The 24,951-nt window shown below is 33.8% G+C and overlaps 3 protein-coding genes across 6 annotated transcripts in view; 1 reads left to right on the top strand and 2 right to left on the bottom strand.

Annotated features, from left to right (window-relative positions):
* LOC113510972 (transcription factor RFX3) overlaps positions 1-4,432 on the bottom strand; it is a 31,661-nt gene extending 27,229 nt beyond the window's left edge. The window contains exons 1-3 of one of the 3 annotated variants that reach the window (XM_052894427.1): positions 3,968-4,432; positions 922-1,010; positions 243-344 (exon numbers count right to left, since the gene is read on the bottom strand). In XM_052894427.1, the coding sequence (XP_052750387.1) occupies positions 243-344; positions 922-951 (132 nt within the window). In that variant the 5' untranslated portion in view covers positions 952-1,010; positions 3,968-4,432. The remainder of the gene's footprint in view (positions 1-242; positions 345-921; positions 1,011-3,967) is intronic. The other 2 variants (XM_052894428.1, XM_052894429.1) reach the window with 2 other exon arrangements.
* A 1,881-nt stretch (positions 4,433-6,313) lies between these two features.
* Positions 6,314-7,767, top strand: LOC113510971 (ubiquitin-like protein 4A). The gene is made up of 2 exons (XM_026894522.3): positions 6,314-6,507; positions 6,609-7,767. Exons 1-2 carry the CDS (start codon positions 6,331-6,333, stop codon positions 7,011-7,013), a joined length of 582 nt encoding a protein of 193 aa, XP_026750323.3. The 5' UTR covers positions 6,314-6,330; the 3' UTR covers positions 7,014-7,767.
* A 1,443-nt stretch (positions 7,768-9,210) lies between these two features.
* LOC113514615 (uncharacterized) lies at positions 9,211-24,838 on the bottom strand. 2 transcript variants are annotated; one of them, XM_052894425.1, is made up of 10 exons: positions 24,685-24,838; positions 22,224-22,438; positions 21,335-21,484; positions 20,759-20,847; positions 19,225-20,328; positions 18,382-18,662; positions 17,925-18,035; positions 16,614-16,701; positions 15,492-15,587; positions 9,211-14,687 (listed from the first exon to the last, which is right to left on the bottom strand). In XM_052894425.1, the coding sequence occupies exons 1-10, from the start codon at positions 24,811-24,813 to the stop codon at positions 14,575-14,577; spliced, it is 2,376 nt and encodes a 791-aa protein (XP_052750385.1). In that variant the 5' UTR covers positions 24,814-24,838; the 3' UTR covers positions 9,211-14,574. The 2 variants fall into 2 exon arrangements, 1 of the variants encoding a protein (XP_052750385.1); XR_008252785.1 differs by lacking the exon at positions 9,211-14,687 and having other exon boundaries at positions 15,537-15,587; positions 17,067-18,035.
* Between the last annotated feature and the right edge of the window lie 113 nt (positions 24,839-24,951).

Genomic DNA, 24,951 nt, shown 5'->3' with positions numbered 1-24,951 from the left:
TATATAATTACACTGATTTAAGATCACTAGACGTGCCACATACTGGAAGTGCTTCCATAACAAACCCCGCATGCGCTGATAGGTGAGGATGAAAAGGCAGGTCAGTTGGCTCATCATGACCAATTCACTTGGAATTGAACACGATAGTTTCCAGGGAGAGCCGCGAGGAGGTCGACCTGACAGGGAAATTAAATCCCTATTATTGCCAATCCCTTCTCCCCCCGACTTTGTAGTGTTCATACCTGCTGGATAGCGTGCTGCAGATGTATGGAGTTAGGTATCTCCGGTATGACGATGAGCTCGCGGACAGTGCTCGGCGACGCGCCGCCGCCCGCGCCCGCACCCTGGTTTAATAATGAAACTTCAGAGACGTCAAATCTACATCTACATTTGTATTTTCCTAAAATATATGTATATATGAGAGACATTGTGTAACTAAAGTAAAAAAAATGCCAAGTTTTCGAAACGCCAATAAATTTATCGGTGGAACAAGTACCTGTTCTGACTAAATCATTTTCGTGGCGTCTGTAAAGATGTCCCAAAGGAACTGACAAGTGTCAACAGAAGTAGTAACTTGGTGGAGAAAATTATTCCCTTAAATAAATATTTATTTACAATTATATCAAAGGGAACCCTTTTGTAATGTATTTTTTTTTATTAAGAGATCTAAAGAAATATAAAACTGCAACTTCTCTTTGAATAGGTGCATAATCTTAAAACAATTGTATACAAAACTAGTGAAATTAATAAGCATCATTAACAGTTTCCGACTAATACATATAATAATATAAAATTCAAAATCTATATAAATTTTTAAATATTGAATGTGAATAAATAATATTTAATTGTCTATAAATGAAAGTTTAAAAAAATTCGGCGGAATACAATGAGCGTTTTGTAATGAAATCCAGTCGTGGTCACCTGCGTGGGGCCCGCGAGCCGCGCCGCCATGTTGGGGGAGGCAGGCGGCGACGACTCCACGAGCACCTCGTCGCCGGCGCACTCAAAGTCTGCAACAAGTTATATTATAACATTAGATTATATAAATAAAGCATAGACCCTCAAAAACGGGTCAAATTATTGCCAGCTAATTGTTAAATTAAATGTAAAAAAAAACGAATCAGTTAGACTAGTTTTTTTTGTCAGTGTTCTATATACTTACGCATAAAATATATTTTGACGTATTATTTAATAAATAAAATACGTGTTTACGCATTAAAAAGATGCATAAATTATAAGACAAAATAAATATAGAAGTTATAAAGGAATCACTGATATCTATTTATCACGCAAAATTGTATGAAAATGTTGACCCTCTATCTATCTATCTATATAATCTAAAATTATACATACTAGATATATGTCTATCTAGACATACTAGTCGTAACCCGTAAGTTTTGGAGAAAGAAATTGTTAGTAATGGGGTTAACAGTCCAATTGCTAACGATATACCCTAAAAGTTCGATCTTAACGCGGTTCTTCCTGGAAACCAATGTGATTAATTATTGATGAATTAGTCACGATAAGCTAACTTACTTTCATCTTCACCTATCATTTCTCACTAGTACCCCGCCAACGTATATCGATAGCGCAGGAAGGACTATCACTTCATCTTCCAACCAAAAAAAAAAACTAAATCTTTGACCCAATAGCATTCCAACATAAGGGATAATAAATCAAATCGTGAAATTTATTTCCGCTAAAAATCAATGGATTATAAATAAATATTTACCATAAGCATGACATGATTACGATTTCACCCCCATAATTTCGTATCATGTTACAAACTAATAAGAAGTTAAAAAAAATTATGAAAATTACCACCCACACAGTTTTTAGACTTATTTGGATTTAATTTAAATTGTTCATATTATGTATAGTGTTTTATTAGAGTTAACATGTTGTATTATGTTTTTAAACTATATTAATTCAGTTAATAAAAATGTTTTTTTTTTTTTTGTTTATAATTAAACCACTGCAGCTGTATATAACAATACAGTATACAAATTTGAATACAAGTAATATATTTATTAGAAAGGTAAATTTCTAGAAGTACATAAATAGTTTCAAGATTCTTACAAAACCAATCAGTAATATGAAATGTATTGATTGCAATACAAAACATGATTCACAAAATGAGTCATGGTCATAAAATAGCATTAATCTTATATATATAATCTATATAATTACATTATGTACATTAATTTCAATGTAAAGTTACATATAAAAACGTATATATACATTTATATAATATAAAATGCATATATATGTATAGAATATAGATAGAAAAATAAGTTAATTCACATCTGTAATAAATACAAAATTTTCTATTTTCTACAGAAATAAAATCCAAAACTCCAGTTGTATTAAATGACTCTGACCCCTCTAAACATCTCAAGTAAACAATTGATAATTGAATAATTAGTATAGTTGTACACTAAGCCATTGATATATTTGTATCTATGAATAAACTCACCCCTATAACTCTTTTATTGGGGTGGAATGCCCTTGTAACAGAATATCTCTTAAATCATTCAAGTAATTCAATTCAGCAATCAAGTTAATTATGAAATCAATTATTAAATGGATAAATATCTTATGTGATAAAAAAGAAACAAATATATTCCCAAAAAAAAGTATTTTAAAATATTTTGTTAGTCTAAGTATTTATAATATTTTACATAGCATTACAAAATTGTTTTCTATTTAGATATCTCTTTTTATGTATTTTAACATTATTGATTATGTAATAAATAGAAAAAGACACAAAGGCCTGTTGAAAATTAACCTACAGTTTTTCTGATACACTGTAACATTATCATGGTGATAATTTGTCTATCTATACCATATTTAAATATAAATAAAGTAAAATAGTAAATGAATGATATACATAAAAATAAAAAAATAAAATATAATAAACAATGTTTGTATAGGTGCATAACGCTATCCCAAGCGATAGAGATGTTATTGATCTGCTCGGAGCTCGGGCAGAGAGTATCCGAGGAGTGTATCCAAGCAACACCTCATCCGTCCCTCCGCACCTCCACTCTCAACACAACAACTATATAAAACACTCACTTTCCAAGTAAAACACATTTTCAAATCCCATCTCAGACATATTGAGGTATTTAATTTTTTTTATTCAAACAAACACTTTGTACACAGCAGTCTGACATTATTCTGCCTTTCTACTGATAGATACTGGATTCATGTATTGATCAAACAATCTGTCTCCATGTTACTAAGGACTGCCAGCTCTAGCTTTTTGGATCTTTTCTATGTGAGCTATGGGGAGTTGTGTGTGTAATTGTGTTTGTTGGTGGGGAGCTTGCAGGTGGCATGCTGTCACGGTTCGGTAACACCACCTGCTATTATATGCATGGGTGAACTGAACAGTATTACCTTATTATCAGTTACAATTACACATTATTTAAATTTTTTTGTGAAAGGTATAGTATGCATGGTTGTCTCTTATACTGGCATCTGTTTCAATGTCATAAGCTTCTTTTTTACTTAGTAAATAATTATAATAATTGTGTATTTTATTCATATCTACTATATATTAGTATTTTTGAAATTTAAACAGAAGATTAGTATTTTTTGCGTCTTTTTAGGAACTAGAAATGCTGATATAGTGACTAACAATAGTTATAGTAGTGCCTTTATACATACAGCAATAATTTGATATTTTCAGATAAACAGTGACAAGCGGTCGCGACATTGGCCGTACCAGGCGCCACCACACCACTCCGACCCTCCAGTTTCGATAACTATGATAAAATTATACGTATACGCAATTGTTCCGCGAACGGGACAGAGGGGAGTCTATCAGACTTCCCGACGCTTCCCGTCCCCATAACACGCACACAGTGCGAGAGTATTTACTTTTATCTTTTCAATAAATATTGCCCTAAACGATTTTATAGTAATATTGCAAATTAATAGCAGAGAAACAAATTAAACCCACCTGCCAGCCATACTTTGAACTGTCAAAAACCTCATTGCCTCTGGATTTGTAAAAAACACTTTTAAATTGCGACAAGATTAAAAAACTAATTAAAAGCTTTAGCTCGATATCTGTTGGATCTATGAGTTAATTTTTATGTAACGTGATAAGAAAATTGACATCAATGTTGTTGTCTTGTAGCTACACCCGTTTCCTAGGCTACGGACTCCCCGGCCAACCAAAAGTCGAAATTAGGATGTCAAAAGAGGGCGCTTGTGTTGCATCGCTAAAAAAAACATTTTTGGTTATTTTGTAATTTTTATGTATTCGAAAATTTAAGTACTAAATATCACTATATATCATCACGTAATGTCTTACTTCATAACCATTTGTATTTATAAGTAACCCTTTGTTTATATAAATTTAAATAAAGAAAAAATTACGCATGCGCAAACAAAATCAATTTCTATCGATATTTCTAAAGAATAAATAAAATTACTGCTCTCACACCTCGTGATCGCTTTTACATTCGTTAATATTAAATACATATAATACACCGAATGAAATTATAATGGAATTGATATTTGATCAAATATAAAAAAAACATTAATAGATAATCATAAATGTACTTAAGATCATAGGTGCATTTATGATAAATCAGTAGTTAGTTATTACAAAAACTTTTTACAATAATATTTGTTACCTTCAACTTCAAACATATATATATTATTATAAACATTTGATTCATTTTCAGGAAGTGTTGTGTTCTCTTTTTTTATATCCATTTTATATAGCATCTTTAGATTTAAAAATTTATTCGCTGCTGTCCTGCTAAATATTTTTGAAAAAATATGATCTTTAATAGCTATATTGATTAAATTTTAGTTACAGAAACTAATATCCATTTATCTTTTAAATTAAATTCATTTCTATTTATTCATCTAATCAATAATTTGACATTTTCATATCAAGGCCGGATACCACAAAGGTTTCATATTTTTATAAAAATATCTTATAATGGACCAGGTAAGTATCAAGTATTCAATACCTAATCAAGTTATTGTGAATTATGTTTGCTGATCCTGCATACTATACTCGTGTTTCGGTTTTCATAACACAATTGAAAACAGAGCATAATCCGCCCGTCCATGAAACTTATTGATTCGTAATATTGTTGAAATCTAATACAAAGAAATATAAGTTAGCTTGATGTTCATTTAAGAAAACAAAGAGACAAGGAAACTTGCTACTATCGCCCGTCAGTTAATACAACCTAGTTGATCGTCGATTAAAAATAGTGGTGATAATCCCATTTTGGTATCGATATACGCCAACGATATAAAGGTTGAATGTAGTAAGATTAATTGGCCCCTCATGAAAAATTGACCAGAAATTAAACACGATGTTTTACATAGAAGAACACGTAGAGGTTTCCTGACAGGGTATATGAATTTCATTACCAACAATCCCCTTCCCCTTATAATTTAATTTAGATACATATGTGTAGTAAAATATTTCACAAAAATTGTGATTTCCGTTTGCATCTGTGGATAATTTTCTTTTCATTAGTTATATAATTTCTTATATAATTCTCGTATATTTTTGATAAACCTAGACGGCATGTATCCGAAGTTGACAGTAAAATGCATTTTAATATTTATATACTTTATTTATATAATTAATTATAGATAATATACAGCAGAAACAATACAACAACAAACATTTCGACACCGCATTGTTTGAAAGCCAACTTTTTCAAAAATCAGCCGAAATGCAGTTTTTAAGTAGTTAGTTTTAGATAGCTTAAAATAAAGTACACAAATCGTTTAAGTTAATTGTTTCCCTTTATAAAACATACCTTTATTTACTGTGATACTTGTTTTTACTTATACGTTAGCTACTGTGCGAAAGGGATACCTGCCACAGATAATAATGACGAGTCCATAATCTTTTGCCTCATACATTAGCTTCGCAAATAAATAAAAAGTAAACTCTATGTGTTGAAAGTGAAGGTTCAATTCTAACTGTCGTAACCGTAATCTTACTAGTTAATACCACTATCTGTTATAATATCTTTGCTCTGTGCATCACAGAGGACGTAACTACACCATTATTTAAGAGATGGTACTACTCTTATTTTGACGAAATTGGAAAAGTAATCTATGCAGTTACCTATTAGTAAGAACACAAAAAAAAAAGAATATTTATTGCGTTATAAACCTATTTGCAATATTCCTTTCTCCAAAAATATTGTTATCGATAGATACTATAATATAGTTAAATACTTTATTTTTCAATATCGATAAACTGGTTGCAGAAAATTTGTATATATGTTTTATGTGAAGTGACAAAGGCTTGTTGTAAGCAAATATGCTGTCAATGTCATGTCATCAATATCTTTTAAGCTTATTTTTCCAATTTTCAATTCATTGCAATCTATAATTATTTTGATTCTATTATCAGTGATTTTCATTCGCATTGTTAGAAATATATACAACAATACAAATATTATAATGAAACTTATAGTAAAAAAATTACAAGGAGGTGAATGTTGTGTAGAGGTAAAAACTTCAATAATATTCCAAATATAAGTAAACGTAATCGATTAGTTCTTAGTGTTAAAAAAGGTCTACAATTTGCAAATATAAATAATCGTTTACAGGTCATGTCCACGACTTATATATCTGAAATTAAGCGTCAAATTTCTAATAAATTACACATTCCTGTGGAAGAACAAAAGTTGTTGTTTATGGGAAGATCTTTAGCTGACGAAAAGACAGTGCAGGCGTACCCTTTAATAAAAGACGGAACGAGATTAAATTTGGTTGTTAAAAAGCCGGATGGGCTCTATGAAGCCTCATTAAAATATTTTAAGAAGTTAGGTATGTCTGATGTAGAAGCTATGAACACAGCAAATCGTCTGATGAAAGTAGTGCAGGATAAATTCAACAAGCTGTCATGGGATGATATAGAAAGGCTGTCTATGGACTGTATATTAGATGAGCGTGGCCAGAGTAGGCCCCATGTTGAAAATGAAACGGAATGTGATGACATGTTCAATTTGTGACCCCAGAGAAACTACTTCAATTATTTGTAATTTATAGATTTATGAAATTATTGTGATCATTGAAATAGTATATTTAAGACATTTCTGGTGTTACTTATATTTTATCAGTATGATATATATGATATCAAAATATAATAATATAACAAGGATTCAAATCTGTGTTATATGCTCATTATTGAATATGAAACATCCTAACTAATATGTAGTTACCATATATTCAGTTTGTTTGTTACACTTTCATGTCTAAACTACTGAAACAATTATGATTAATTTTAATACAGAGATAGATTTAATCATGGAGACTACTACTGTTTTTTCTTATGAATAACTTATAGCAGGTGTGATGTTATTAATTTATTATGTATTTTTTTTTTTGCTTTATCTGATTTGCTTCATACTTTCCAAAATTATTGTTTATAATCATGACATATTTATTTTATTTTTTTATACAACGTAGAATGGCAAACAAGCTGATAGCCCACCCAATGGAAAGTGGTAACCATTGCCTATAGACATGAGCAGTACCATGGACATAACAAAGTATACTGTTTCCCCCATGATACCCCTCATGTGTTGCCATTCCTAAAGACTCAGGTGTTATTCCTCTGTACCCAGTAAATTCACACTATATTCCACCCTTCAAACCAAAACACAGCCATACAAACACAACTGCTTTACGGTTGAAACACGAATGGGACAGAGCTACCCAAACAATCGACTTTTGTACAAAATCTCCCTCAGGTATTATTCATAATGAAAGCATACATATTTCTTTTTTGAAATGATTCCTTAAAGGAGGTGGGTTTCTGTTTGTAACTATTTTTCTCTAGCTATACCAACAACCAGAATTGTTTAACAAAATCAATATTAATGTGAGCGAAGCCAAGAGTAAAAGCTGGTTATGTAAATAAAACTAATCATGTAATACAAGTTATTCTATACATTAATTCTTTCTATTTTTAAATATTTATATCAAATTGGTCATAAATAACTATAAAAAAATTAAACCAAATTCCCTTACACATCTAAGTTTCTGTTGAACAAAAATTATATTGGTGTATCAGTGTGTGGTAGTTGATATACGAGGTTTGTCCGGAAAGTACGTATAAAAGTTTTTTAAAAATTTTATTTTACAATTATTCAGGTAAATCAATTTTATCCCCTTCAAAGTACTCCCCCTGTGACATAATGCACTTGTGCCAACGCCGTTTCCACTGTGAGAAGGCTCCTTGAAAGTCCTCTGGTTGTAGGTTTCTCAGCTGCCCCGTCGTAGCTTTTTTTATCTCATTTATGTCCCCCAAATGCCGCCCCCGAAGTACCAATTTGGTTTTTGGGAACAAGAAGAAGTCACACGGGGCCAAATCCGGCGAATAGGGGGGGTGTTCGGTCACCGTAATGGAATTTTTACTCAAAAACTCACGGACAACAAGAGAGGTGTGGGCAGGGGCATTGTCGTGGTGAAGAATCCAACGCCCCTCTCGCGCCAATTCTGGACGAACTCGTACCACACGACTGTCTGACCGTTAAACGACGGTCCCCATTAACACAAGTTCGAATTCTTTCCACGTTTTCGTCGGAATGTGAAGTGGAAGGACGTCCTGAACGTGGGTCATCTTGAACGCTTTCTCGGCCCTCTCTGAATCTTTTTAGCCACTTGTGGACGGTTGGTTCCTTCACAGCATCATCCCCATAAACTGTTCTGAGATCGGCAAAAATTTCACGGCCATTCTTGCCGAGTTTCGAGAGAAACTTGATTACGACGCGCTGCTCTTCAACGGAAGCGGGCTCCATGCCGACGGGGTTTCGTTAAGAGGTAACTTCACAGATGGCGTGACAAGCCAGTTCGCACCGCACGGCGATCAAACCAGAACTGAAGCATTGTTAGGGACATAAGGAAGGGGTCCTGCGCTTACCTGGCCTCCCCACTCCTCTTTCTCGCATTCCAGAACACTTTTATACGAACTTTCCGGACAGACCTCGTATTAATGTATGTAAGATTTACTTAGACCATGAGGTTGTAGGTAGTGACCCACCTCACCTATGTTATAATCATCCATCTATAAGCTATGACTGTAAGTTAGGATTAAATTATGATATGTTTTAATATATAATAGTATAATGTAAAATGGTTACATAGATTGAAAGAATTTATGTTTACATAATAAGAATGAGATGTGTTGTATGTAAATAGGAAATATTTTGCCACTTAACCCGTCATCTAACTGGTATGATCAATAATACCTATGGGCATTCAACAATGTGAAATACACATACAATCTATTATGAAATAGTTTTAAAATAAAACAATTTTCTGAATTTAGATCATGCATCATTTTTTTATTTTCATACCTTAACACTATAAAGTACATTTGATGGCAAGTTAGTACACTTGGATAGTGCCTTGTTTCATTTAAATGCTAATCTTCCACATATAATTTTATTGCGAGTTTCACATAGTTTAGGTTTTTGCGGCACTATTACTTCACTTAAAACAAATATATACATATTGCCCCACAAATAATGACCTTCCTATGGAAATTTAATTAAGAAAATAACTTGCAAATTCAGTGTTATTAGAATTATGGTAAATAATATAAAAACATACATACAAGTACAAAATTGGATTGCAATGTTATTTTATAAAAACAAATTATTGATTTTAAAAGTCTATAATATTTAACTAAATGGCTGACTAAAATAATGACGATCAATTTTTTCATGTTGGCAGTACTTGCATTCTTAATCCTTGCTAAAAATGACATAATATAAAATCATTGACATAGTGGTCTGAACAGGGCTATGTATATTTAGAGAGACCATTACATTAACAATTAGTTCAAATTATAAAAAAATAAAATAGATACATTGTAATCAAGTAATTGTATTCTGCGGCTTTACCTACATGAGTTAGAATAAAGCATTCAAAATTAATCTTGGACATGGTATATCTGTATATCGATTTTCATCAAAATCCTTGCAGCTGTTTAATCGTGACTGAATTATATATATCTTTACAAATTATCACATTTATAAAATTAATAATATTGTAATTTATATAAGATGTCCAACGAACTCTAGCAGGTGTGCCGAACACAACCCGAAGTTGAAAATAAATTATTTGATTAATAGATTTACAAGCTGCAAGTTATGGTAGACTATTTTCATATAATTGCATCAGCACGTACAGGAACTATGTCTATATATGACAGCCACACGCAAAATATACAGAGATCAATATGTTCGTAGCATTTTATGATTACATTTAGATGATGACTCATAGGCACTTCACTTAAACAAATCTACTTTCAAACGATCACAACCGTACAATGAGCCTAGGAGAGCTCTAGCGCATATGAAATAACTTACATATTGTATTATCCAAATCCATATTAGATATTTCTAGTTTTGTATATAATAACGCATTTATTATATAACTAAATAAATGTACATATCATAAATATTCAAGCAATTTTTGAGAGCAGTCGGTTTTCATAGCACTTTATCTACACTATCGTAAAAAGTAACGAACGAGAAAGTCTTGAAAAGGGTGAATGAGAAAAGAACATTAATAAAAAACAATGGAGAATCGAAGAGGCAAAATGCTCGGCCACCTTATATGACATGACAATTTTTTCAAAGAACATACTAAAAGATACAATAGAGGACAAAAGATGAACAAGACTGAGAAATGGGACAGATAAAGAAAACATCGTGTGTCATGTCGTCTAAGGAGGTCAGATATGTCCTGGAATAAAGCTGGTTGGAATACATAAATTACTTGACCAGACAAAACTCTTAAATAAAAAAAAATCTACAATAATATTATAAAGAGGAAAGTATAGATTTCTTGTATGTTTGTTTGTTAGTAATGGATAAACGCGAAAACTACTTCATCAATTTTTAAAATTTATTTTTTTAAATATATAAGGTATACGATCCGAATCGCATTTAAAAAAAAAATTAAACGAAAAATATTTGAGGGCGACACGCGAGCGAGCTGAAAGCTAGAATCGTTATCTAATTTCAAACGAGTTTGTTTCTGAATAGGTCTAATCATGTATCGATTTTATAATCTCGTAATATATTGGATTGAAATACCACTGTACTATAATCATAAATTTGTCCTTTCAAATGCGCTAGAGTCATTAAATTTTACATTGTAGTTATAAATTCATAAATAACAATAATATCAATGTACAATTATTGCAATTGCTACCATTTACACCGTTCCCATTTTTTTATTAAGCGACTTCAAAAAAAGTATATTCTCAATCGAGCATGTATTTTTTTGGCTCTGTCACAAAATATTTTCACAAAATCTGGACCGATTATGATAATACTTTTATAATCTACAGGCTTTACTTCCGTGTTGATCTCGTATTAATTATTTACGACGTAATCGCCGTTTTTGGTAAAAAAAAGAAAACATTTTTTCATTGACAGCTCAATTTCAATTCAGAGATTCTATGAAAGTCTACTTTGAAATGTATAAGGAGTCAAAGAAATATATAAACCGTCTCAACTTTATCTTATTTATTATGTAAAAACATAATAGGTACCGTAAATGTATCAGTTTTTATAGTAAACTTTTAAATAAAAAAAAAAGTCGGTACCGCCGGTTCGCACCTGTACTGCTCAGTTTGCTCCCACTTATCAGACTATTTCTCTGCTCAATTCTCTGATTGCTCAGCAGCCAGATACTTAATGATAAAATTGTTTAAAATTTTTAAGTTCGTAACATGAACCTATAGCACTACACTTTTTAGAATACTGTAAGTGTAGTGAGCAATTTATAAATAAATAAACATTTAAGTGTCAAAACTAAAATAAAAGAATGGGAAGAGTTAACGACATTCACAACCACAACACTCATATTCATCACATGTGTACAGATACTGATGTACATAAATGCAAAGTCGTACACGCATTCACAAAAATCCGTGTTACATTCGAAAATGGTATTTAATGTAATATCAAATTGGCTTGTTTTTGACGAAAATGTACATCATTACAATGAAAATTTTTGAAATAAAGTAAATAGCTATGCTATACAAGATGTATGTAACTTATAACATCAAGTAATTGGAATTTAAAATAATTGTAATATTTCATTAAACAATAATATTATAAAAATGTAACCAGAGGACCTACCATGAAATGTTTTCCGAAATTTCGGAGCAAAACGAAACAGAAATGTCATGTTAAAATTACATAATACATGCCGTTTGGAAATATTAGAAATGTTAAAATATTGTTCCTTTAGACTTTTATGATAGGACGTATGAAGAACGAAATGTTAAACTCCATTTATTGGTCCAATTTTGGTATAAACAAAAACACGAAATTGAATCCGAAATTTCGGAATTTCATTTCATGGTAGATCCGCTGGTTTGTTTGATCTTGCCAATTAATGATAAAATGTATATCTAATTTAAAATTTATTGACATTTTTATATTATTGATTAATTATTCCTTTTAACATCAATGTCACATCATTTAAATCTATGAGCATTCTCAGTAGCATGGTTATATTGATGTATCCTTTCTACCATGACTGACAGATGTCTCACTATTGACCGATTAAAAAAAATTTAAGTCATTTAAATATACATTAAAACGATTTAAATAAATTTAAAATGGAGATTTATTTTATCATTGTATAGTTTTGTTAAAAAGAAATCATATTACCACTTGCATAAATGGAAAATAAAATTTTTAAACATACACAGTGTACGTGAAAAAAAAAATGTTAGCATTGCACCAATTACTTAGGTAGTAGAATATGGTACACATTTGACATACTTGTGTAGGTATATCAAGTATTTTTTTTTATGTATCTATTAATTTTTAATATTGGATGAGGTACATTTATGTCGTATCAACCAATAGCAGACTAGTATTTCGATTTAACTATATAGTTATCATTCCGATTGGTTTTTGAGCATTCAAATTGAAACATATTTTTCGCAATTTTAAAAATTGTAAACTGAAAGTTGTATAAAATACTGTTACAAGTCTTATAGTTTTAGGAAAAATTTGCAAAATATATTCATAAAACATAAAGTAACATTATCATTGCCAAAATATTATATATATATATATAATCTGTAGTTAATAATTAAATAATACAGTTCATATTCATATAATTATATCATTGCCAATTGATACAACAATATTTAACAGTTACACTCACACATTAGTATTGAGAACGAGACGTATGTATCACTAGCCTGAGGCATGACACCTGGCGGGTGATAGCTCACAACAGCAAACAGTTGCGATAGACGAAAATTGCATAATACTTATTTTATACCACTGAGGTGGCAAACAAGCATACGGCCCACCTGATGGTAAGCAGTTACCGTAGCCTATGTACACCTGCAATAGCATGGCCATTACACGCGTGTTGCCGACCCTGAAGAAACCTCTTTACTACCACTTTTTTTTAAAACTATGTTGTAGTCTCTTGGAAAAACCTCGACAGGGTGTTCATTCCATAACCTGAGTGTTCGTGGGTCAATAGTAATCGTCTTTTTTAATTTTTTTATTATCTAAAAGCAATTAGTCATCGACGATTAATTTTAAAGGCTAAAGCCTTCAAAACTAATAAATTACAGATAAATCTGTAAAGCGAATTCGGCACTAAAATCACTAGAATGAATTACTCATTAGCAATCTCGTGGCAAAAGGCAGGGCTTTTTGGTATTTGATCGCAAATAGACTTGTCGCGGGTCGGAGCTTAACGCGATGAAAAATTTTTGCAGGTAAATAGTACATATAATTATTGAAAGACGGTTTTTTTTTTTCAAGCAGAATAATCTGTGACTGTGAACTTTCCATGATCTTTGTGTTCGCCCTTTTTCTAAAGTTCGCTGCTAATTCTTACCTTTGGTAGGATATTTAAGATGTTTTTTGTAGCGACTTTTTTTCTCTTCAGGATAAAAAGTGTGTGTTTCCAAAGAAGATATATCATTTATGTCTGATTGGGCTACAGCGACACATTAAGTGCTACGGCGTTTCTTACTCATTGTGACAAAATCTGCAAACACTTTTTGGACACAAACTTAGTTAGGCCATATGCTTGTTCAGTTTGCAGTGTCCAGTGAGGGCCCTTGGTAATACACACATATGATTGTTACTCAAAAGAATTAAATAGTACCTATATGCCGTAGTGTAATTCGCGTCGAAACTTCGCCAATAAAAAAGCAGGTTTATTTAAATACGTGTAAAGTTTAAAATTACCTAAAGTGTATATTGTGCGACGTAATACAATTTTACACTAAACAATCGTTTCTAACGTGTTCGCACATTGTTTGCTGTTATAGAAAATCACCCCGCCGGTTTAATAGATCAGTATCACCTTACCTTAAATGGAACAACGTGAAGTGATGGACAAGTTAACCGAGCAAATCCACTCACTCGAGTTTTACAGTCTCTTAGCAGAAACTATTCTAAAATAGTCAATCCATAGGATAATCCCGTCTAGTTGCCAATAATTTAGCAACAGAAACGTGGTTCTGAATAAAATTTACATAGAATCATAGTTCTAGTGCAAAATCAGTCAATCAGAGTCGCTGTCCTCGTCGGTCGAGGACTCGGACTCCGAACTATCGGGATGGTTCTTTGTAATTTCAATGCAGTTGTCTACATCGGTCAGTCTTTTCAGTGATCTCCCTGTTGACAAATGATAATTTATAAAATATATAACAATGTGTTCGCTGTGTGCTTCTGGCATAGAATGGGCCACTTAGAATGGTAAACAAGCCAACGGCCCACCTGATGGAATGTGGTAACCGTCGCCTATACATATGAGCAATACCATGGACATAACAGAGTATACTGTTTCGCTCATGATACCCCCATGCTTTGCTATTCCTGAGGACTCAGGTTATTCCTCTGTACCCTGTAAATTCACTGTCATATCCCATCCTTCAAACCGAAACACAGCCATGCAAACACAACTGCTTCACGGTAGAAACACGAATGGGACAAAGGTGCCTAAGCAAACGACTTTTGTACAGTCTCCCTCTGGTAAATGGTTTGTTATGCCATGTTCTGGTTGTTATGCCTCCATACCCTATATTTTTTCTGCCATATTATATCTTTCAAAACGAATTACAGATTTACAAGCACAAGCTGCTTGACGGTAAAAACAGAAATAGGAAATAATTTGAAAATATTGTAATGTTTATTTCATATTGTATTTAATTGATATAATTATAATAAGAAAATTATAGGGCCTAAGATAGGTCCTTGTGGAACACCAGAAAAATTTAGTATAAAAACAATAAGCGTCTAACATTTTCGGTGTTACCGCGAAAAAAAAAATAGTCATTCTAATATTGTGTAAGGTTTTTTTTACATACAAAATTTATCAAAAAAAAACAGTAAAAAATAAAAAATAAAAATAAGTCACTCGAAAATAGACATGACACATTAAGAAGAAATACGACATTTTGTTAGAAAAATAATATTTACCCGTCAAAGTAGTGAGCAATCTATTTTCGTTTCCGGGCGGCATATTGATGGGGCCTAGTTTCTTGGCAAGTTCCCTCGCTCTGTCCGCGCCAGACACTGAAGGAAATATACGGTGAAAATTACAAAAAAAAAACTACCTCCTTATTGAATTGTTTTGTTTCTTTAGAGTAAATTCTCAATTAGAAAGAGAAAAAAACAGAGTACCTGTTAAAAAAATTTAGTTTTTATGAATAAGGGGGTTAAACTGCAATCATAAACTAAATAAGTTCATAATTATAATAATCGATTTTAACATATACAACATATATATATATATATATATATAATGTAACATACATATCGTAAATATTTTAATACTATTTACTCGGAATTTGTCTTTATAAAAAAAAGTAATTCGTCGGTTCTTTTATCTTAAGTTTTAGGTTCTTAACTGATGCCTAAGACTAATAAATAAAATAAATTAAGTGGGCATTTATAATTTATGAACTTCGTGATATTACACACAATTATTATCACAACAATAAATGCCTTAGGGATAGGCGGAGATCTGAGTGTCAAAAATTTCTACATACATCAACTTGACTCATACAGTATACTGAGGTCGATTCTGAGGTGGCTTCCTCTAAAGCCATTTCTAAAATTAAAATTTCAATTTGATATCACAGCGAAATCTTTATTCTAAGGATCAATATGAACTAAATTACTAGTATATTTAAAATAAAATGTAATAAATTAAGTTTATGATAATCCATATAACATTAATTTTGCGATATTATCAAATTAAAATATTAGATTAAGAGATAGATAGGTTTAGGTAAGCGGTGCCTCAGAATCGACCCCGTTGTCTGGTCCGACGACTCGACACTTCGGTTTGGTGCCACATTGTAGATAGATAGATAATCTTTATTGTTTCTTACAAAATATTACAATAGTAAACTTATTATAGGTACAAATAATTACAAAAAATTATCACAGTGAAAAAACAATGGACTGCATTAATTCATTAGGGATCTGACATAGACAATTTGAAAAAAAATTTATAATATAAAATATATGTTGAATATGATAATAAACTGATAACATTACTTTTAAAGGCAATTAAAAATAAAACAGAACATTTACCTCTGGAGCCTTCTTGACTGGAGTCTTCCTTCATGGTAGCCCTTTCAGTTCTATACACGCCGGTCACCAAATCCCAAACAAAAAGGCACTAAAACAATAATACATATTAATCATAGTGTAAAATTATTCTCACTAAATTTGTTTGATAAATAAATAAAGAGAAAAATATGGTTTTTGTATGTTTTGTGTATGTAATAGATAAACCAGAAAAGGTTATATATTATTTTAAAAATAATTATACCTCACTACGGATATAATAATATAAAACCGAAGTATAACAAAATTCCTACTGCAGTTAAAAAAAATATTGATTTATCTTATCTATTTATTCGTACGAAGCGTGAATGGATCGCTAATTAATAATAATAGATTAGTGATAAAATTGTACTGGTGGCGGTGCAGCAGGCAGCCGCCAGCTGTACACACAACTCTGCCCTACGTGTCCGTCAGTACCTCGGCCGCGTACTGGTGGCGGTGCAGCAGGCAGCCGTCAGCTGTACACACAACTCTGCCCTACGTGTCCGTCAGTACCTCGGCCGCGTACTGGTGGCGGTGCAGCAGGCAGCCGTCAGCTGTACACACAACTCTGCCCTACGTGTCCGTCAGTACCTCGGCCGCGTACTGGTGGCGGTGCAGCAGGCAGCCGTCAGCTGTACACACAACTCTGCCCTACGTGTCCGTCAGTACCTCGGCCGCGTACTGGTGGCGGTGCAGCAGGCAGCCGCCAGCTGTACACACAACTCTGCCCTACGTGTCCGTCAGTACCTCGGCCGCGTACTGGTGGCGGTGCAGCAGGCAGCCGTCAGCTGTACACACAACTCTGCCCTACGTGTCCGTCAGTACCTCGGCCGCGTACTGGTGGCGGTGCAGCAGGCAGCCGCCAGCTGTACACACAACTCTGCCCTACGTGTCCGTCAGTACCTCGGCCGCGTACTGGTGGCGGTGCAGCAGGCAGCCGTCAGCTGTACACACAACTCTGCCCTACGTGTCCGTCAGTACCTCGGCCGCGTACTGGTGGCGGTGCAGCAGGCAGCCGCCAGCTGTACACACAACTCTGCCCTACGTGTCCGTCAGTACCTCGGCCGCGTACTGGTGGCGGTGCAGCAGGCAGCCGTCAGCTGTACACACAACTCTGCCCTACGTGTCCGTCAGTACCTCGGCCGCGTACTGGTGGCGGTGCAGCAGGCAGCCGTCAGCTGTACACACAACTCTGCCCTACGTGTCCGTCAGTACCTCGGCCGCGTACTGGTGGCGGTGCAGCAGGCAGCCGTCAGCTGTACACACAACTCTGCCCTACGTGTCCGTCAGTACCTCGGCCGCGTACTGGTGGCGGTGCAGCAGGCAGCCGGCGCGGCCGTCGGCGCACGCCTCGCACTCCGCCGCCGCGCGTTCCTCGCTCGCCCACAGCCACATCGCGCACAGCTGTCGATTAGTAAAATAATCGTTAAAAATTGTTAAGGGTGTTTTTGATATGTGAATAAATAAATGAGTTTATTTGGATTATACTGAACCGAGAATGAGCAAGACAATAAATGTAACGATACAATTGTATAAGTACAGTAAGGTGGTCTTGTCGCTGAGAGTAAACTTTTCAAGATAACCTTAGGGTAATGGACTAATTATTGCTTGCTACTAGTTAATCATGCTGAAACGGTCGAGTCGATTAAAATTGAATTTTACATACAGACTTGTGATTGAGTGCATAGGATAACTGTGGTGTAAGTGCACCGGCAGAGCGGTATGTGGTATATATGCGCGGCGGACTGACCCCGGAGAGGCAGCCGCTGGAGTGGCAGACGTCGATGACGTGGCAGCCCCAGTCGAAGCAGTAGATGAACTTGCTGCCGGCGAGGCGGCACAGGCGGCCGCAGACCTCGTTGCACAGCAGCTCGGTGTCGAGCGAGCGCTGGCGCGCGCGCAGGCTGCGGGCGGGCAGGCGCTCGGCCGCCGCGCCCGGCGTGCCCACAGCACCCAGCGCCTGCAGCGCCGCGTAGCCCGCGCCGTGCGCCGCCAGCGGCAGCGCCACGTGGTAGCCCGACAGGCAGTCGTCTGCGCACGCGGCCGCGCCATGCGCAACCATCTTACAGTACTACCATCACCATCGCAGCGTACAACCAACTAAGGGCAATGGCCATGCTGCCTTGTCTACAGTTTTAGTTTAAATATTGCGATTGATTACAGGAAATTAATGTCTTCAGTTGTCATGTCTATAATGCTATTCAAGTCTATGTGATAGTTATCACTCTTTATAAAAATTAAATGCATCGTAAAAAGAACATCACATTTGTATGTTCAACTTCACATATTGTGAAGTTTAAAATGAAATCCTTTTTTAAACTTTTATATGTATGGTAACTTCAGTTTATACAAATTAAGTATACATTTTTACCCCATTCCCAAAAAAAAAAAAATAGATGTAGACATCTAGCTGTTTAGCAAACCATGTAGGTATTCCAAACCTAGTAATGGATATTTATAAACGAAATGTCATTGAATAGGCTTAATGATTAAAGTAACATTGACTATATGACGATAGAATAAAATCAAAATGCCAAAAATAAACTATCAAATTTCGAAAACTATTTCATGTAAATAAAATTAAGAAACTTACCTTCAGAATCTGTAATAATAGATGTAATCTCATCATCACTTTCGACGAAGTATCTCGTGAAGAACTTGCTACATTTTGAATTACCGGAATGCACTAAATAAGGATCCTGCGGACTGACAGGACAATCTGAGAGTGTTTTTGAGGTATTATCGTGAACTGATACAGTTTTTAGAGAGCCATCATCGAGCATCTCCATCACCCTATACTCAGACTCACTGTTATGATCTGACTCCAGTGAAGACAGTTCAACAGAATTCTTGATTCCACAACTAGTTGTTGGTGACGGTGGTCGACTTATTTGGTTATGCGTTCTTAGTACCACGCTTTCCACCGGAGGAGATTTCGGCCGTCGTGGCGTATTTTTACTTGTTGAACCTATAAATACTTTTCTATTACTTCTTAAAACCCTAAACGGAACTATATTCTCGTTGTTGTCTTCTGAGAATTCGTATTTCTTATCAGCTAAACGTCGTTTACGATATATACTCAACTTCTCGCACTTGGGTTCAGTCTCTTCAACAAACTCGTAAGCTTTCTCAGCTATAATTCGGTGCATTTCATTGAATCTCGACATGCTCTCTGCTGGCCGTCTTCTGGGAGATCTTAAGGGCGGACTGATTAGTGTCCTAATAGAGGGTGATGGTCCTTCCCATTCCTCCATTAAATTATGTGAAATCGAAGAAGCCTGGATACACAACTCCTGGCCCATCATATCAGGCATCTGCACAGGCCGTGACATCTGATACGGTTCTACTTCTAAATCTGAGAAATCTGCTAATATATTTTGGACTACGTTGTTTTGATACTTGGGTGACTGGAACGCGGCGGAGACGTCGGACGCGGGCGTGCTAGGGTTGGTGTCTATAGAATTTGTTTCGTCTCTATCTAATGAGTATTTACTATCGTCTAGTACTTCGGTTCTCTCTGTATCAGGCTTCACCAAGTCCACCTCGAGTATGTGGATGAAATCAGTATAAATGATGATCTGATTTGAATACGCTAATTGTACAACCGGTTCATACATGCTGGAGTCAGATGTGCAGAAAAATTTTGTGTGAATTGCGAAATTATGTTCTAAGCACCTTTTTCCACAGTTTAAATCATCTGAAATAACAATAAATTTTATTTTTTTATTTAACATCTAGTTAGAAAGAGGTAAGCGTCACCTACAGACATGAACAGTTCCATGGACATAACAGAGTATACTGTGTAATTCCTGATACCCATCATGTATTCCTATTCCTCAGGACTATGGTGTTATGCATCTATACCTTTTAAATGCATAGCCTATTCCACACTTCAAACCAAAATACAGCCATGCAAACACAACTGCTTTTTGGCAGAGACATGAATGAGATAGAAATACTCAAGCAGATTAGTTTTGTACAAAGTTTCCCTCTGGTAAACTATAACAATTGCATGTTTCGTTACTAAAGTTTTAAGAATAGCCCAAAATGAATACTACCTATAGACTCTAGAAGTCCAAGCATAAGGCAATTTATGTGAAGCTTGTATTAATTATACTGAATATTACCTTCATCTTTAGAATAAGCAGCGCACTTCTTACACCCTAGACGAGGTACGCCGATTACACTGAGGTAGGATCGTTCAGAGCAAGAGTCTCTGTAATATACAACTTCATTTTAAAACATAATGAAAACACTCAATATAAATAATTAAAAGAAAAAAATAAATAAAACAAAACTACGCAGACTAATAAATATAGGTTACATTTAAAATGAATTATAATTATACATTTGAAACATTTATACATGGACGTGTGGTCCCAGCATAGAATAGGTCACCCCGTCCTTTTTTGTGGGTGTCGTAAGAGTCGACTAAGGGAGAGCGAGTTGTTCAGCAGTGGACAGTTAAAGGCATTTTATACATTTTAAAAAAGTATAATTTTAAATATGTAAATACATATAATAAATAATGAATAGTAATATACCAAAAGTATATATGAGCATATACTGTGTATTCAAGTGTAAATAAGTAAAATATATATAAAAAATATATTTTTAAACTATTAAATACATTATATATGTATTTATATAATAATATTCACTGATATTTATCAATTATACAAAAATACAGCATTTATACTTACGCAATACCATAGACAACTAGTACGCCAGGGTTGTGTTTCCATTGTGCCATTGAGATGGTGACTTTACTGTCCACACAATCATCACCAAACAGTGGTACACTGTGCACCGGCTTAACCACACAACCTGGTACCCAAGATAGGAAGTGGAGCCTGAAATAATGACATACAGTTATACTACACCACTTAACCCTCTATAATTGGGGAAAAAAATCTTTTATTGGGGGGGAAAGGATTGTTAGTAATGGAGATTGAGAATCCCATTGCTAGCAATATACCCAATCAAGTCGACCTCCTCATGGTTCTCCATGGAAACTATCATGGTTAATTCCTGATGAATTCATCATGATGGGCTAACTGGCCTGTTTTCATTCTCATCTATCACCCTTCACTGGTGCTCCGCCAGCGTATTCCGTTAGCGCAGGCGGAGTTACCATACTATTTTCGCCCATCAAAAAAAGAACCCTCTATAATTTAATGTAATTTGGGGGAAAACTGTTGTTAGCAATGGAGTTTAACTTAACCATTGCTAGCAATACACCCTATCAGGTCGACCTCCACATGGTTCCCCTTGGAAACCATCATGGTTAATTCTAGTTAAATTTGTTACGATGGACTGCATTCATCGTCACCTATCATCGCTCACTGGTGCCCCGCCAGTGTATACTGATAACGCAGGCGGGGTTACCATTCCATTATCACTCATTAAAAAAAATTCAATGTTACCCTTATAAATTATCTGTTCTCGAGATTTCATCTACTTAACTGGGATATAGTAAATAATTTATAGACATCAAAAGTAAACAATGCTTTTCTCCATATCAAGAATTGAAAAAAAAATAAAAAACATTATCATCATTATTATTAAAAAATATTACTAATTCTGACTTACGTAAACTTAGAGCTCTCTCTAAAATAAACCTGGGTATTACAGCTGTATGTGAAACTAAGTAAGAATTGTCCACACTGAGAGAATCCCATAAAAACATGCTCACGGAGGTATGACATGGGCACTATATCCATGAGGCAGAAACGAAGCCGAGGTGGAATCCTCTCAAACATTTTGCGATTTTTATCATTTGATTTTCTTGATGTGCTGCCAAATATCTAAAAAAACAAAGCTAATAAGACAACTATATTTGCAAAATTCTACTTATTTTCCTTCTAACAATATATTATACCCATGGGTGTCATAAGAGCAGCTTAGCACAGGAGCTTAAAAAAATAGCTGCAGTTGCCAACCTGCCTGTCAAGAATAGTAATACTTCCCAATGACAAAAGCAGTCTCTGGGGGAGACAAATGTTCAGCAGTGGACAATTAATGGCAGATATGATGATGATGATGATAATATTACATATGTAGTTTATTTTATCAAATGTTTTTAGCATATAATTATTATTAATTTAGATTTACCAGAGGGAGACTTTGTACAAAAGTCGATTGCTTGGGTACCTCTGTCCCATTCGTGTTTCAACCGTGAAGCAGTTGTGTTTGCATGGCTGTGTTTCGGTTTGAAGGGTGGGATATGGCATGAATTTACTGGATACAGAGGAATAACATCTGAGTCCTCAGGAATGTCAACGCATGGGGGTATCATGGGCGAAACAGTATACTCTGTTATGTCCATGGTACTGCTCATGTGTATAGGCGACGGTTACTACTTTCCATCAGGTGGGCCGTCAGCTTGTTTGCCATTCTAAATTGTATAAAAAAAAAAAAAAGATTTTATATATAATTTGTACATTTTCTTTATATTTTACATGCATATAATTTAATAATAAAGAACTGAATATGTACAGATAATTTGTACAAAAATACAGCTCAAGAATCTATGTTTACTTTTCTAAAATAAGTAATATTGTAATAATAAAATAAGTTATCATTGAATTATTCTTGAAGGGGTGCAATAAAGCAAATAAATAAATAAAATAATGTAAAATATAAATATACCAGTAAAGAAGGCATAACAGCTTACTACTAAGGAATGACAATAGTCTAATATAAGGAATACCATAGTGTTACATTGCATTCTATGACAACCATGGTACTGTTTATGTTTATAAGTTAATTTTATTTATTTATCATATTACAGCCATCATTTTTTATCATGTCGGCTATTAGCTTATTTAATACTAATTGAACCTCACGGTTTTGCCCATATATATAAAGTATCCTATGTGTTGAGTTACAATACAATCTACTCATTATTTTATTCATATCTACTCTGTATTTTTTTATGAAAGAGTGACAGACTTTCATTCATCCATCCATCCTTACAAATATTTACATTTATAATATTAACAGGATTCAAATACAAATATCTTTATTGTGGATCATAGGTCAGGTTAAGGTTAACTAAATACCACCATATATACCACAATATAATAACCACATTAATTAAATATTATCTCCATGTCCTCCTATATAAGCATACAAAATCACTACATAACATAAAACAAAGTCTCTTCCCATCTATCTGTCCCTATGTATGCTTAGATCTTTAAAACTATGCAATGGAGGATTTTGATGCATTTTTTTTTATAGACTGAGGAGATTTGAGAGGAAGGTTTATATTGCATAATATAGTAGAGAAACACTAATAATTTTAGAGAAAAAAATTAAATTAAAAGAGAAAACATAAAAAATTAAAATGAGACAATATTTTTGAATAATGATGGCTATTTATGTTCCATTATACATAATGATATGTATAATATTGTTTGAGAGCATCAAACCTCCAGAACCACATAGCATATAAATTTCGAAATGTATGTATGGAAAAAGCTAGCCAAAAAAGAACTAGGTATCAAGCAGTATAGATAGATAATGAGAATTACACATTTTTTCACTATAATTGTGACCTATAATTATGGTATACATTATCTGATTTATCTACTGATTTAATGGAAAGAAAATTGTAATGAAATATTTAAAATTACGTACTGCTTAATGGCATGCATTATAAGAAATAATTATCTAATTAGAATGGATGACACATAATAAATATGTGCACAACAATGCAAATAATTAAAAAAATGTTTCTAGATTCTAGAGTTCCACTAATTTTATTTCCATAATTCAATTTAATACCAATGATAGTACATGTCTATGCGAAAATTTAATGTCCTCTATAAATAAAACATTCAGAGGACTAGGGCTAAATCGAAAACTGGGTAGAAAAGCACACTGTATGAACTAGAAATTTGCATTAATGAAACTTGTGTGACTGCTTTTGAAACTGAATTACAATAATAAACATTTAACTGATTGAATTTCTATGTTAAAAAAATATATAAAATTGTAGTCACAAAATCATGTTCAAAACGTAGTTACATTTTTAACATACACTTACCTCCCTGTTAAATAATTTATGAACAATATTATTACTCCTCATTATATTACATTTAGGAGTATTAGAAGACATTTTGTCATGTTGATTTTTGTAAGATTTAGAATTTTCGGATTCCTCTGTAGAATCCATATTCGTTTGTTTGACTGAATGAAATTATTTTGAGTATTTTGACAATAAATCAATGTAGCCAACATTGATTAATTGTTGTAATTACAGAGTAGACTAGGTTTAAGCCATTAAAGGTCTATAGATGATCTAAATTTGAAT

Source organism: Galleria mellonella, unplaced genomic scaffold, assembly GCF_026898425.1.
Source record: "Galleria mellonella isolate WM207_F2 unplaced genomic scaffold, CSIRO_AGI_GalMel_v1 utg213, whole genome shotgun sequence".
Classification (NCBI taxonomy): Eukaryota; Metazoa; Arthropoda; class Insecta; order Lepidoptera; family Pyralidae; genus Galleria; species Galleria mellonella.
The sequence above is the reverse complement of the archived record's forward strand: the minus strand, read 5'-3'. Positions and strand labels throughout refer to the sequence as shown.

Excerpts from the sequence above, each read along its gene's own strand:
- LOC113510971 (XM_026894522.3), top strand. The coding sequence starts at position 6,331 with ATGTCATCAATATCTTTTAAGCTTATTTTTCCAATTTTCAATTCATTG. Across the intron at positions 6,508-6,608 it reads GAGGTGAATGTTGTGTAGAG|GTCATGTCCACGACTTATAT; the intron begins GTAAAAACTTCA and ends AATCGTTTACAG.
- LOC113514615 (XM_052894425.1), bottom strand. The coding sequence starts at position 24,813 with ATGGATTCTACAGAGGAATCCGAAAATTCTAAATCTTACAAAAATCAA. Across the intron at positions 18,663-19,224 it reads TATTATTACAGATTCTGAAG|ACGACTGCCTGTCGGGCTAC; the intron begins GTAAGTTTCTTA and ends CCGCGTGCGCAG. Across the intron at positions 18,036-18,381 it reads CCAGCGGCTGCCTCTCCGGG|CTGTGCGCGATGTGGCTGTG; the intron begins GTCAGTCCGCCG and ends ACTAATCGACAG.